The 14,247-nt window shown below is 42.5% G+C and overlaps 2 protein-coding genes across 6 annotated transcripts in view; one reads left to right on the top strand and one right to left on the bottom strand.

Moving 5' to 3' along the window:
• LOC129771816 (glucosylceramide transporter ABCA12) overlaps positions 1 to 14,247 on the bottom strand; it is a 142,600-nt gene that overhangs the window by 9,503 nt on the left and 118,850 nt on the right. For all 5 annotated transcript variants that reach the window (XM_055775874.1, XM_055775871.1, XM_055775872.1 and 2 more), the window contains exons 14-15: positions 185 to 994; positions 16 to 123 (exon numbers count right to left, since the gene is read on the bottom strand). In XM_055775874.1, coding sequence (XP_055631849.1) covers positions 16 to 123; positions 185 to 994 — 918 coding nt within the window. The remainder of the gene's footprint in view (positions 1 to 15; positions 124 to 184; positions 995 to 14,247) is intronic.
• The window catches only part of LOC129771817 (zinc finger protein 585A-like), a 64,942-nt gene that overhangs the window by 29,914 nt on the left and 20,781 nt on the right, over positions 1 to 14,247 (top strand). The window lies entirely within an intron of this gene.

The following is a 14,247-nucleotide window of genomic DNA, read 5'->3' as shown; positions in this document are numbered from 1 at the left end:
TCAACCGTAACCTACCTTATCTATGTTTTCAATATTTCGCAATTTCCCATAGAATCTAATTACTTCCTCAACTGTGAGCAGCGGATCCAGGAAATTATTTTGCGGGCAATATGCCAGACCATTCTGGAATGAGTACAACATGAGCCAACCGTTTTTCCAGATTATGTTTGATTATTTCACTCACCGGGGAGAAGAAGCAGAAGCTTCCGCCACTCTGCAGCTGCTCTCCTGCAAGTATGGCAAAAATAGTAGATTTTCCAGCTCCATTCGTTCCCAACAGTCCGAAACATTCGCCGTAATGTATTTTAAACGATACGTCGTTAACAACCGGCTCGCCATGTCGATATCTTTTCGTAAGGTGATCCACCGACAGAATCTGACCCGCAGTTAGTGATTTCTTCTTCCCGTTGCCGTTCATCAAAACTCCATCGGAGTGGACTGTGTCTAGCTCGTAAACTGGGGTGTCGGGTGATTCCGCCAGCAGGAATAGTTTTTCGAGAACTTTCTTTTCAGCAAAGTGATTCAACACGATGAATACAATGCCCATGACGACCAGAGCGATAAAATGAGGCTCTAGTATGGTAAGGGGCGACTTGTACGTATTGATGTAGTACCGCTTGAAGATCTCCGCTTGGATGTAATTCTTCGATAGCTCGATCAAGCCATCGGCGAGAGCGTGTTGCGGGAAAACTAGGAAAGCTCGGTTCAGGAAATTTCTGAAATGTTCCGACGTGTCCGTTTCCCCCAGGATATCGAACAGGATGATGATGGTAAGTGTACAAAGGGCGATTATAACGTTCAGACAGAATAGCGACATATTTGCGAAGCTTGCATCGTTGAACCACTTCTCGAACAAATGAACTGCGGGTATGGATGCAAATCCGTAAAACACCAACAGCAGACAGATTCCACTTAGTTGGTCTTTGTCCACATAGGCTGGAATGGCGAAGATCTGGAAGACTATCACTGCGAGCGCGAGAGCAATCAGGAATACCTGGTATCGAAAAATAAACAAATGAAACTGTGGTGAGCGAAGTGGAAAACGTTTCACATGCATTTAAATCTCATCCTATTTTTCACATAGTGAGTGCTTATAATATTAAATGTTCCAATAGATAATAGAGTTGTGCACTATAATTTGACGAAATTACAATTCTGTAATGTGAAGTTAGTCAGATAGCATTTATTTAATACCAGGTGTTACATTTCGAAACACATTTTTGTAACGCCCTGTTTTTTTAAATTTTATTAATTTTTTTTAATTTAATGTTTATGCACAACTCTACTATATTTCCGTAAGTGTTACAGACATTACACATGAAACACAATTTCAATGTCGCGCGATAACATTTTTCTCCAAGTTCACGAAGGGCACTTCATGCATTTAATGCATTAAATTTCACATGGTCCTTTGAGCCGAATTTCGAGGCAATTTAAGTAGTTATCAGTAGTGTTAAATTTGTCGATATCGATTTCCGATTTTTGGATATGTTATGATATGCAGTGGTCCCCATGGCCTAGTGGTAAGCGTTGCACTTGCTACGATAGAGGTTTCGGGTTCGATTCCCGCTCAGATCAGACATTCCATCGTCAACGTTTTTTCTGGCTTGCACAGGTTCAGGGGGACTGTCTATGGTGTGGTGGGATGAGCAATGGGTTTTGCTAGTCTTCAAGAAAAGTTACAAAAACCCGGAAACATATCATGTTTACGAAAAGAAGAGGACGAAATTAACAGAAACGACGCGTGACCAAGTGAGTTACCTGTTCAATCAACAATGGAGTGGGTGTTCTTCATCATTTACATCGGCTTCGTTCAGCAGAAAACTATGAACATCACATATCATGTTTACGTGAGACAGCGCATTAGTAGTAGTGATCGCTTCATACATAGCTGACTGAATTTGTCCTGTCGCATTTGAATATGCAAAAAAAGTGTTTAAATGACGATATGTAAGATGTCGGCTAGATTGAAGGATATAGAATATAATAACTAACTTCATTTATAAGACTGGTCATTTCAACTTTATTGTTGTGTTCAGGTGCGAAACATTAAAAAAAAAATTCCAGTGTTTCATAACTATAGAACCAGTTGGAAAAACTCTCACTCCTATACAAAATTAACGTCAATTTCACACGAATTACAATATGTTTCTAATTCGTAGGTCATCCTTAGTTCTCAATCAATTCAAATAACCCATTTGGGGTGGGGAGAATTTTCTCAAAAAAGTCTAGGGTGACATTGCGCATTTCGAAACGAGTGATTTTTCTTCGCTTCGACTACTTTGACTTTGTTTTATCTACGAACCCAAACATTTTACATTACTCCTCGAGACAAATTTTGCTTTGCTAGTACACTGAAAATATTAACTTGAAAATGATACATAATACTAAAATCAATTCGATTTGAGTTCGAATTTTCTCGAAACGAGTTACTCGTTTCGAATTGCGCAATGCCACCCCTGGTTTAGATAGCTTACCATTAACATGAATGAACAGTCAGAAGTGCAACGAAGTACTTCAGAATCATTTACTGCTGTTTTTGCATCAAAAACAATGTGATAATTGGGTAATTTGGCATCAATTCATAAAATACGGAAGGTCATGGCACGGTTCAATGAATAGGGGCTTCAGATTCTGGACTGATTAGCTTGTTTACCAGATCAAAACCCTATCAAGAACATATGAGGAATGATCGTACAGATAGTAGATGCAGCTTACAAGCAGTATGATTGATTTGAAGAACTTAAACAAGCAGTATCCTCTGCGTAGAACGAGATACACACTACAACATGGCGCAGCTTGGTCGAAACCACCCCGAATGGGTTATTTGAACTGATTGAGAACTAAGGATGTCCTACGGATTAGAAACTTATTATAATTCATGTGAAATTGACGTTAATTTTGTATAGAAGTGAGAGTTTTACCATCTGGTTCTATAGTTATGAAACACCGGAATCTTAGTTTTTTTAATCTTTCGCACCTGAACACAACAATACAGTTGAAATGGCTAGTCTTATAAATAAAGATAGTTATTGTATTCTACACTATATATTAGGCTGTCAAAAAAGTCCTGCGGTATTTTTTTTAATTTTCATTTGTTCATAAAATTAGTTACAATCATCTGTTTTAAGTCAAATATGCGTCGTTGTGTTCGATGACTTGTTCCCAACGAGATGCCAACTTCATAATACCACTGTTAGCTCGCTTCCTTATTGGCAAAAAACTCGGATAGCCAATTTTCACAGGCCTCTTTTGTGGCTAACTTCTGACTACCTAGCTCGTTCGCCATGGACAAAAACAGGTGGTAGTCACTTGGTGCAAGGTCCGGACTATACGGCGGATGCAAAAGAACCTCCCATCCGAGCTCCCGGAGCTTCTGGCGCGTCACCAAAGAAGTGTGTGGCCTGGCGTTGCCCTGATGGAAGACAATGCGGCCTCTGTTTATCAAAGATGGCCTCTTCTTCATGAGTGCTACCTTCAAGCGGTCCAGTTGTTGGCAGTACAGGTCCGAATTGAGCGTTTGGCCATAGCGAAGCAGCTCATAATAGATTATTCCTTGACAATCCCACCAAACACACAACAGAACCTTCCTGGCCGTTAATGAGGGATTGGTCACCGTCTGAGCCGCTTCAGCGGGCTTCGACCACGACCGTTTGCGCTTCACGTTGTCGTAAGTGACCCACTTTTCATCGCCAGTCACCATCCGCTTCAGAAACGGGTCGATTTTGTTGCGATTCAGCAGCGATTCACATGCGTCGATACGGTCAAAGATGTTTTTTGTGTCAACGTGTGTGGCACCCATACATCGAGCTTCTTTGTGAATCCAAGTTTCTTCAAATGGTTAATAACGGTTTGATGACTTATCCCCAGCTCTTGGCCGATGCTACGGCTGCTACTATGCCGGTCTTTCTCGGCTAATTCAGCGATTTTGTCGCAATTTTCGACGACAGGCCTTCCGGAGCGTGGCGCATCTTCGACGACCTCTACACCAGAACGAAAACGTTGAAACCATCGTTGTGCGGTGGAAATGGAAACTGTATCGGGTCCAGAAACTGCAAAAATTTGATTGGCAGCTTGAGATGCATTTTTGCCTTTGTCATAGTAGTACTGTAAAATATGTCGGATTTTCTCTTTATTTTGCTCCATATTTGCGACACTATAGCACACGGACGACTTTACCAAACAAAACACTGTCAAGGACTATATTATAGCGCGCAAAAATACCTTTCCAACAAGCTATAGTATGACTCGATACAATGAATACAACTAAAACTACGCGCTTACAGCGACACCTCGCGGAAATACCGCAGGATTTTTCGACAGTCTAATACTTCAATTCAACCAACTTCTTACATATCTCTGGAAACTTTGAAAAAATGAGTGGTTCTATAGTTGTGAAACGCAGTGTAATAAAAAATTTTTGACGTAGGACTACGTCTAATCGGAAGATATAGGGGGTGAAATGGAAATCTAGGCACTGAACAAGTAGGAAAAAATGCAAGATTTGGAACGCTTATAACTCGAGCATTTCTCAATAGATCGCAAAGGTTTTTTGCATCAATTGATAGGAAATATATCTACGCATCTATCATAATGAATAACATTTCATTTTTCTTGAGATAAATAATTGAATAATTGTGAAATATCAAGCATTGTCCAAATGCACTATGTGCCCATTTTTGATTGGTCCATTTTGTGCTCCTCAAATCGTACCGACCAAAACGGGCAACCAGAGCAGCAGCGAAATAGAATGAAGCACGATTGGAAAGGAAAAAGAAAAAAATGAACGAAACATTGGTCGCAATCACACACATGCGTAATTCTCGAGCCAGCCAGTCAGCTTAAAAATCCCCGCTCCGCTGCCGTAACGATCATTCTTTGTGTGGACACCGGCTGGACAACATCGTTGCTGGACGGGCTGGACGGCGAGGGATCGAGTGCCTTTCTCAAGGCAAGAGGGCGGAGGTGGTAGCGCTGGAGTAGAATAGAGTAGAGTTTTCAAAGGGCCTTTCCCAAGGCTAGAGACGAATGAACTGCAAAAGTTTAAAGTCTCTATAATACAATACCTTCCTTCCTTCCGTAACGATCATTCTCATTCAAACCGTACACCACATCGGTTCGCATCACAACACATCAACAAACCAACCCAAGCAGCCATGTCTGGACATGGTAAAGGAGGAAAAGTGAAGGGAAAGGCAAAATCCCGCTCGAACCGTGTTGGTCTGGAGTTCCCCGCAAGGGTAGCTAGGCCGAGCGCGTTAGTACCAGTGCACCAGTCCACCTAGCCGGCGTTATATAGTTTCAGCCGCCGAAGTGATCGAGTTAGCTGGCTCGCGACGATAAGAAAACCCGCATTCGGAACAGAACACATTCAGTTCGGTGGACATCAAGACAACAGGCAGTTGCAGCGAGTGGCGAGTGGCAAACGCAATCGCAAAACGGCAGCATGTAGCAGAAGAAAAAATTTTGTTCTTTATACAATCTGCTTTGGTGGCAAATCCAGAACAAGGCGACATCGAGGGCGTTCGAAATGGTTTTTTTCAAAACCACGAGTACTAAGTTTTCTAAATTGGAACCATTCCATAAAACACGGCGCTTATCAGGGCCATTAAACCTTCCAAAAAAGAGTTTACGAAATACAGTTCAATGCTTTCTAAAATAATATCCAAAATAATAATAAAACACAAATTGATTTTTTTATAATTTGTTTGTCAGGATCTGATGAGTATGTGAATTTGGCAGTTGTTCTGAGCTTATTGATAGTTGGGGACTTTCCTGATTATTCAATTTTCACCAATTCTTAAATTGTGTACAGTAATTTACAATTAGTTCGACATTTAGCTAATTGGACGGACATGTAATGCGACATATTTAGTTGGACATTTTTGTAAACATAGAGATCCAAATTATGACCCCACATTGAAAGTCGACACTGTACCACTGTTCACAAAGCTGGATGGGAAGAAATTTTCCAACTGTAAAAGCTGTGGCGAGTGGCAACAAATCGCTAAACAGGAAGGTTCAGCCGAACAAGATGGGGATATCGAGTGTTAACAAAACAATAAACTCTTTAGATTGAACATAATTTTGTGATCCTGAAAAGGACCCTTTTTAGTCTGCATGTGAATCCAACGAGCGAACAAATCGTAATGAATGTATTTTTCACGTTTCTCGTTTCTTTGTTTTTAAGAGGCTTTAAACTTTGCAGTTCATTCGCCTCCAGCCCAGTGAAGAGCCACAATAAAACCAGTCCAGAGGGGACTGGCGAAAGGGAAACCAACAAAATCACTCATCAGACCTGTCCGCTCGACTCTCGGTTAAAGAAGAAGGTAGGAAGGGATCCTATGCTTCATAAGATATTTAATATATGCTGTAAAGAAAAGTAAAAATTTACTGATCCGAGGACCAAAGCAGTAACGAAGCACAAGTGACCTAGCGAAAGGCGTGTTCCAAAGCCAAAAAACAAAACGGCCCCTCTCAGGAGGATAGGAAGGAAAGGAGTGGAAAGGATTTGGGTGGGATTAGTGGATTGGGAGGGGGTGGGAGTGGTATGGGAAGGAAAGAGGGGAGGAGTAGGTGTGGGGTGGGGTGAAATGAAATGAAATACAGTTTGAATAGATAATAAAATATAGTGGTTTTGAATTTAATGGTATATAGTATAGCTGAAAAATGGAGAGGTTTATTTAATGAATTTATTCTCCTTGGTGAGTGTGGCTGTAGGAATAGGAAGTTGATTAAAGTATAATGTAATGGATAGAAGATAGATGTGGGTATGAAAGTATATATTATATTATTTGTTATTTAATATTATTGAATGCGTGTATATACATGTATGAATACCTTCCTTCCGACCCGTACATACATGTGTATACACACATAAACACGCATACATGACTGTGAAGTGGCGAACTTTAATAAGCACTTTCCAAGGTATTTAGTATTTCGGTTTAGATTTTACCAAAGAAGTCGGTTTCTTTCAGAAACGCAATTAAATTGGTTTCTTGGGTCTCGTCTCTACTGAGGATATCTCGGAGACTCTGACCTATGTTGTGTCGGACTCGAGCATCTTTGGTATGTTGACATTCAAGTAAAAGATGGCTAACGGAAACCGGAGCTTCGTTGCAAGCACATTGGGGTTTTTCGGCTCTGCAGAACAAGTGTGAGTGGGTGAAGTTAGTGTGCCCAATTCGAAGACGGGTAAGGACTTGCCTTTCCCTACTATTGAGGCGGTCATCCCAAGGGAGAGTGGAGTTTTTAATTTTATGAAGATGAGTGGGACGGCTGTTTATCCAGCCTATGTCCCAGCTTTCACGGACTTGCTGTTTTACCCAGCGGACAATGTCAGATGGAGGACAGGGCATGTCTGGGGGATCTATTTTGCTGCCCTTGCCGGCCAGTATGTCGGCGGCTGTGTTTCCACGGATTCCTGAGTGACCAGGAACCCAGCAGAAGGAGATGTTTTTATTTGAAGCAGCCTCTTCTGTTTGCTTAATCCATGGGTGTTTGCTGTTTCCACTCAGAAGATCGTGGAGACAGCTAGCTGAGTCTGAGAATATTGTGGTAGGAAGAAACTCATGGGTGCATTCTTGGGTAGCTATTAAAAGGGCGAAAGCTTCCGCACTGAAGATGGAGCATTGCGGTGGAAGAGAAAAGCTACCAGTGTATCTACTCTCAAAGACTCCACATCCAACTCCATCGGCACTGACTGAACCATCTGTGTATACCTGGTGGTTGATTTGAAAATTGGATGCAACGAGGTTATTGAAGCAGGCTTTGACTTTTGGAGAAGGGTCTCCCGCTCGAACTGTCTTGAGAAGTTCAAGGTTAATGTTCGGCGGTTTGACGTTCCAATTTCTTCCCGTCGCAGATGAACGTTCACATATATCGGGAAGATCTTTGTTCGTGAGATTTTTGAACCATGTTTTAGCTCTATGTATTAATGGGACATTGTGGTCGCTTTCGGGGAGTGACAAGTGACGGATGGCTTTATTCGTGATGGCTTTTGTTACCAGGTGGGTGAAGGGAAGTTGCCCACTTTCTGCCATTACAGCAAGAGTAGGACTGGTGGGAAAAGCGCCAATTGCGAGCCGAATTGCTTTATTGTAAATTGGTTGAATGGTGTTTAACACCCTGTCCCCTCCACGGCTGAAGGTGCCTATTCCGTAAAGGATTTGTGGGACCAACCAAACATTTACAACATTTAGCAACGTCTTTCTATGACCAGAGGCTAGGTTGCCTGCGATAGACTTGATGATGTTCAATTTCTTTCTGGTGGCTATTTTGGTCTTTTGGGAATGTGATAGGAAGTTGAGTTTCTTGTCGAAAGTAACCCCTAGTATTTTCAATGTCCTCATTGTAGGGATCGGGATTTTGTTGAGCTGAAGATAGGTTCTCCTTCTGAGAGCTTTTCCGATATGTATGTGTTTGGATTTCTCCGGGGAAATTTTAAAACCTGTTTTTAGAGCCCAGTTTTGGATGGAGTCTAAGGTTTTTTGAAGCCTCTTTCTCTGAATTAAGCCGAAGCAGCTCGTAGAGATAAGAGTGATGTCATCTGCATAGACTATGACCTTTATATGGTCCGGGATAATCTCGAATAGAGATTGCATGGCAATGTTGAAGAGGGTTGGTGAAAGTGCTGAGCCTTGTGGGAAGCCGTTTTCTGGGATTTTTAGAGAAGATTGGTGGTTGTTAATAACGGTTTTGAAAGACCGGTTTTCTAGAAAACTTTTAACGAAGAGACCTAATCTCCCACGAATCCCCCAGTCGAAAAGGCTTTTCAGCACTGGGTACCTCCATGCCCGATCGAAGGCCTTGGATAAATCCAGGGAAACAATATCAATGTGGTGTAATTTTTCAGTTGCGTCGTCTAGGATTTTTTCGATTGCTACAAGGCAATCTTCTGTACCTTTTCCCGCACGGAAGGCGAATTGTCTGGGATCAATCAGCTTATTTGACTCTAGAAAAGTCGTTAAGCGTCGATTGACCATTTTTTCCAAGACTTTCCCAACACAACTTAGGAGAGTGATGGGGCGGAAATTGTCAAGAAGATGATTGTTCATGTCTGGTTTCGGGATACAGATCATTAAACCCTCTTTCCAGCAACTGGGGAGGGTTCCACTGTCCCAGACTTTGTTGAGGAGCTTCAGAAGTGCTTTTTTCCCGAGATGGGGTAGATTCTTAAGCATAGGGTAGCTGATGTCATCAGGTCCTGTGGATCCTTGTTTGACTTTGTTCAGTACCCAATCGAGCTCTTTGAGGGAGAGGTTTTTGTTGAAGTCAAATTCCACATCGGTATGAAAATCGATGGGAATTCTTTCGCATTCCGTTTTGTGGGTTAGAAAGGTTTGGTCGTAGTTTTGATTGGAGGAGGCGGAAGCAAAGAAATCTCCAAACGCCTCGGCGATGATTTTCCGGTCATTGGTGTATTGACCGTTAATTAGAAGATTATATTCTTTGCTTCTTTTCTTTCCATGAAGCCTGCCAATCTTACTCCATAAATCCTTTGTTGACGCGTTGGGATTAATTTCGCTGACGAATTTAACCCAACTGTTGTGCTTGGCTGTGTTGATAGCAGTCTTAGCTTCTTTGCGAGCCCTTTGGAACTCTGCAAGCAGAGTGGGTCTCAGTGGGCTGTCCGGATGGGCCTTTCTTAATTTGCGTAGGGCCTTACGTCGACCTTTGATCGCTGCCTTCAGCTCAGGCGACCACCATGGGACACATTTCCTGCCAGGGATGCCACTGGTTCTGGGGATGTGCACCATTGCAACTTCTAGGACAACTTTGGAGAATTCCTTGGCTGTCCAATCTCGTTTAGCGGAGAGGCGGTTTTCAATGTCAAACTGATAGCCAGCCCAGTCAGCGTATTCAAATTTCCATCTTGGCCTTGTTGAAAACTCTGGAGAAGTTTGGCCGAAGGAAGTGAAGATTGGAAAATGATCGCTTCCGCAAGTATCATCGTGGATGTTCCAAGAAAGTTTTGAAGATAGTTTGTCTGATACTATAGTGAGATCGATGGCTGAAGTAGTACCAGAATAATGGATTCTGGTGTGTTGGCCGTTGTTAAGAAGGAGAAGAGAATGGTCGGATATGAAATCCTCAATGATGGATCCTTTTCGATCGAGGTATGCACCTCCCCAGGCGTATGAGTGGGCGTTGAAATCACCCATAAGCATGATTGGGGCGGGAAGTTGGGCGAACAGATGGTCCAGTTGGCCGCGTAGAGTGTTCGGATCGGAATCATTAGTGATGTAGATGCTAACGACGGTGATTGGAAAGGGGTGTTTAATGCGCACTACCACTGCCTGAAGATCAGTGGTAATGGGAAGAAGATCATGTGGAGTGCCATCTTTGATTGCGATTGCAACTCCGTTTTTTGAGGGGTTGGGACCCTCTTTGAAGTATGTGATATATTTTGAGATGAAGTGTTTATCGAAGTTGTTTGGAGTCATAGTTTCTTGAAGGGCTATGACTGTGGGATTAGAGTTTGAAATAAGCATTTTCAGTTCTAGAATATTTCGTCGGATACTTCTGATGTTCCATTGTATCCCGAATTTCTGTGTTGGAGTGAATGTGTTGGTGTTTTTAACTCTAATTCCTAAGTCTTAATTGTGTGTATGTTTGAACTATTCAAAGAGAATTAGTTCGATGGTCCTTTACCCTTGGAAAGAGAAGCTTTCTTTGAGGTATTGGTGTTGTTTTTGTTTGGTGTAGAAGTCTTTGGAGTGTTTGTTGTGTTTGTGTTGTTTTTTGTTGAATGTGCGTTTCTGTTGTTGTTATTGTTGTTTTTTGTTTGATATGTGTTGTTATTGTTGTTGTTGTTTTCTGTTGGGGTTGTATTGTTATTTGTTGTTGGTGTCTGTCTTTGTTCATTCTTAGTTCTTTTCTTGTCCTTGTTTGTTTGGGTCTCATCTTCAGATTTTTGATCTGACTCTGAGGATGATCCTTTAGTTATTTTTCTTTTGTTTTTGTTTTTGTTTGGAACATCAGACGTATCCATAGAAATGACTGATTCGCTTTCGGATTCAGTTGATGAACTACCAGTTGTTGAATCTGTCATGGTTGTATCGAATGTAGTGTCATTTGGGGGGGTGCTTTCGCGACTAGAAGTGGCCGAAACGGCCGAGGCGCAGTTACATTTGCAGTTACATGTGGGTGCTGGCTTTTGCAAGTTGGTGAGTCTGTTTTGCAGAACACTTGCGAATGAAGAGCCATTGTTTTGTAGTTGAAACTGTTCCTTTGCCTCTTTGTGTGAAATTCCATTATCGATTCTGATTCTGGTAATTTTATTTTCATTTTGCCATACGGGACAATTCCTACTGGAAGAGGAGTGGTTTCCTTGGCAGTTGACACAAAAAGCTGAAGCATTGCAAACTATGTTTGCTTCTGTTTTTTGTTCCAGATGTTCTTGGCCGCAGTTTCTGCAAAGCGGATTTTCGCGCTTGCATCGCTTGGTCGTATGCCCAAATTTATAGCATTTGTAGCACTGCATGGGATTAGGGTAGAAGTTTCTAGTCCCGACTCGGATGAACCCGAAATAAATGAAATCGGGAACAACCGTTCCACGAATGGTCAAAATTAAGGTTGCCGTTGGGACAACAATGTTGTTATCCTTCCTGGTAATACGCTTGACATCGATCACACCTTGATCGGAAAGCTCAGTAACCAGTACGGATTCTTTGATGTCAATGACATCACGGCAAGTGACAACGCATTTGCGTTGATTTAATGTTGGGTGAAAGATAACTTCAACAGGGGTTTCATCTATCAATTTAGTTATTGAAAGGAGCTTACCAATAATATCCTTGTCCTTGGTTGTAAGAATATACTGCGTCCTCTTTTTTTCGTCTCGTTGTGGTCTCGCGCTGTTAAATTTATCCCCCGCAACGTTGGAGATAGTTTTACTAACTATGAACGGATTGGAAGGGATCACGTTCTCTCCTGTTGCACGAAGGAGCAGAATCTGCAAATTGCCGTTGAGTGGGTCGGTCCACTTTGGAGAGGTACGTTGGGTAGGTTTCCCTTCGTACAGGTTTGTAGCCCGGCCTTGAGGAGGCCCGGAGCTACTGGAAGCCATTTTGTTGTCGGCTACACCCTAGGTATAGCCGACAAGTGGGTTTCACTTTGCACTAAAGCACTGAGTTATTCTTGTGAGGGCTTGACACTTGGGGATATGTTCCCAGAAGATACTACTTTTTGTACAAGAGCACTTGAAAAACCACCAATATCGCGGGTAAACTTTTGGAATTATTCCCTCTTGTCACTTCACAGTCCGTACGCGTGCGTCTTCTTTTTAAATTTTATTTTATTTTGTAAACACTAAGCACTACTTTTAAAATTGGCAACACTGCCAGAAAAGAAAAAGGGGGCGTGGCGTCAGTGACGCCGCAAAAGCGCGCGCTTTTCCGGTTCACCGGTAGGCGCCCGCTCCTCACGGTCGAAACGAACTGTTGTTTCCTGCTTCTTTTTCTGCTGCCACACTAAAACCGATGAAATCGCTCCTTTCGAAAACGCCGGGGGGGGACGTCCTAGTCCGCTTGTCCAAAACGTCCAACTGCTAAGCTGAAAATAAAAGCGACCTTCTCGGTCGGAGGTTAAAATCAGTATGATGTATTTTTTTGACATCGCTGCCTTTTAACGCTCATTCGTTCGTCTCGTTGGACTCGCCCCTTTGGCTAAGTCTGCCGATTTGTCTCTATCCTGTGAGTGTGTACCGCTAGAGTATAAAACACGCGGACCCCAAAAAATATCTTATTTTCTTTCAAACCGTAAACCCGTGTGGTTGTACGGCATCGTTTAACATCGCATCGCATCACATCATAAAAAGAAAACAAGCAGCAACGTGGACGTGTGGACGTAACAAAGGAGGACAAGTTAAGGGAAAGGCAAAGTCCCACTCGAACCGTGCAGGTGTGCAATTCCCCGTAGGTGTATCCGCCAATTGCTCCGCAAGGGTAGCTAGGCCGAGCGCGTTAGTACCAGTGCACCAGTCCACCTAGCCGACGTTATATAGTTTCGGCCGCCGAAGTGATCGAGTTGGCTGGTAAAGCTGCTCGCGACGATAAGAAAACCTGCATTCAGAACAGAACACATTCGGTTCGGTGGACATCAAGACAACAACAGGCAGTTGCAGCGAGTGGCAAACGCAATCGCAAAACGGCAGCAGGTAGCAGAAGAACAAAGTTTGTTCTTTATACAATCTGCTTTGGTGGCAAATTCAGAACAAGGCGACATCGAGGGCGTTCGAAATGGTTTTTTCTTCAAAACCAAGAGTACTAAGTTTTCTAAATTGGAACCATTCCATAACACACGGCGCTTTTCAGGGCCATTAAATCTTTCAAAAAAGAGTTTACGAAATACAGTTCAATGTTTTCTAAAACAATATCCAAAATAATAAAAGACGGATGGGTAATGTCGGGGACATAACCGGAGTGACGTAGGACTATACAAAGGGGACAGCTTTTGTTAAATATATATTTTAAATATATTGTTTTATTTTCTTCTCCTACGTGAATACCTACCTATCTACCTGAAAAATGGATTAGTTTACTGTTTACTCTTTATGAATATGTTGATGGTTCTGAAAAGAACCTTTGGTGTTGTGTTTTTGTTATCACTCGATATTCCCATCTTGTTCGGTTAAACCTTCCTGTTTAGCTATTGCGTTTGCCACTCGCCACAGCTTTCACAGTTGGAAAATTTCTTCCCATCCAGCTTGTGACATATTGTTCAGTAAATTACATTTAATGTGACGTGCCGGAGAAATACTTTGCCACTCACTGAAACTAATTGTTGCCTTGATGAGCGCCGAACCGAAGCTGCTCTGTTCTTGATGCGGGTTTTCTGATTGTCGTGAGCAGCTTTGCAAGCCAACTCGAGCACTCCGACGGCCGAAACTCTATAATCGCTGTTAGGTATACTGGTGCTCCGGCACCAATCCGTTCGGTCTAGTTACCCTTGCGGAGCAATCAGTGAATGCGACCAACAGGGAACTGGAGACCTGCACGGTTCGAGTGAGACTTTGCCTTTCCCTTAACTTGTCCTCCTTTGTTACGTCCACGATGCCGATGCCGTACAACCACACGGGTTTACGGTTTGAAAGAAAATAAGATATTTTTTTGGGGTCCGCGTGTTTTATACTCTAGCGGTACACACTCACAGGATAGAGACAAATCGGCAGACTCAGCCAGAGGGGCGAGTCCAACGAGACGAACGAATGAGCGTTAAAAGGGAGCGATGGCAAAAAAATAC

The sequence above is a fragment of the Toxorhynchites rutilus genome, chromosome 2 (assembly GCF_029784135.1).
Source record: "Toxorhynchites rutilus septentrionalis strain SRP chromosome 2, ASM2978413v1, whole genome shotgun sequence".
NCBI classification, from domain to species: domain Eukaryota; kingdom Metazoa; phylum Arthropoda; class Insecta; order Diptera; family Culicidae; genus Toxorhynchites; species Toxorhynchites rutilus.
The sequence above is the reverse complement of the archived record's forward strand: the minus strand, read 5'-3'. Positions and strand labels throughout refer to the sequence as shown.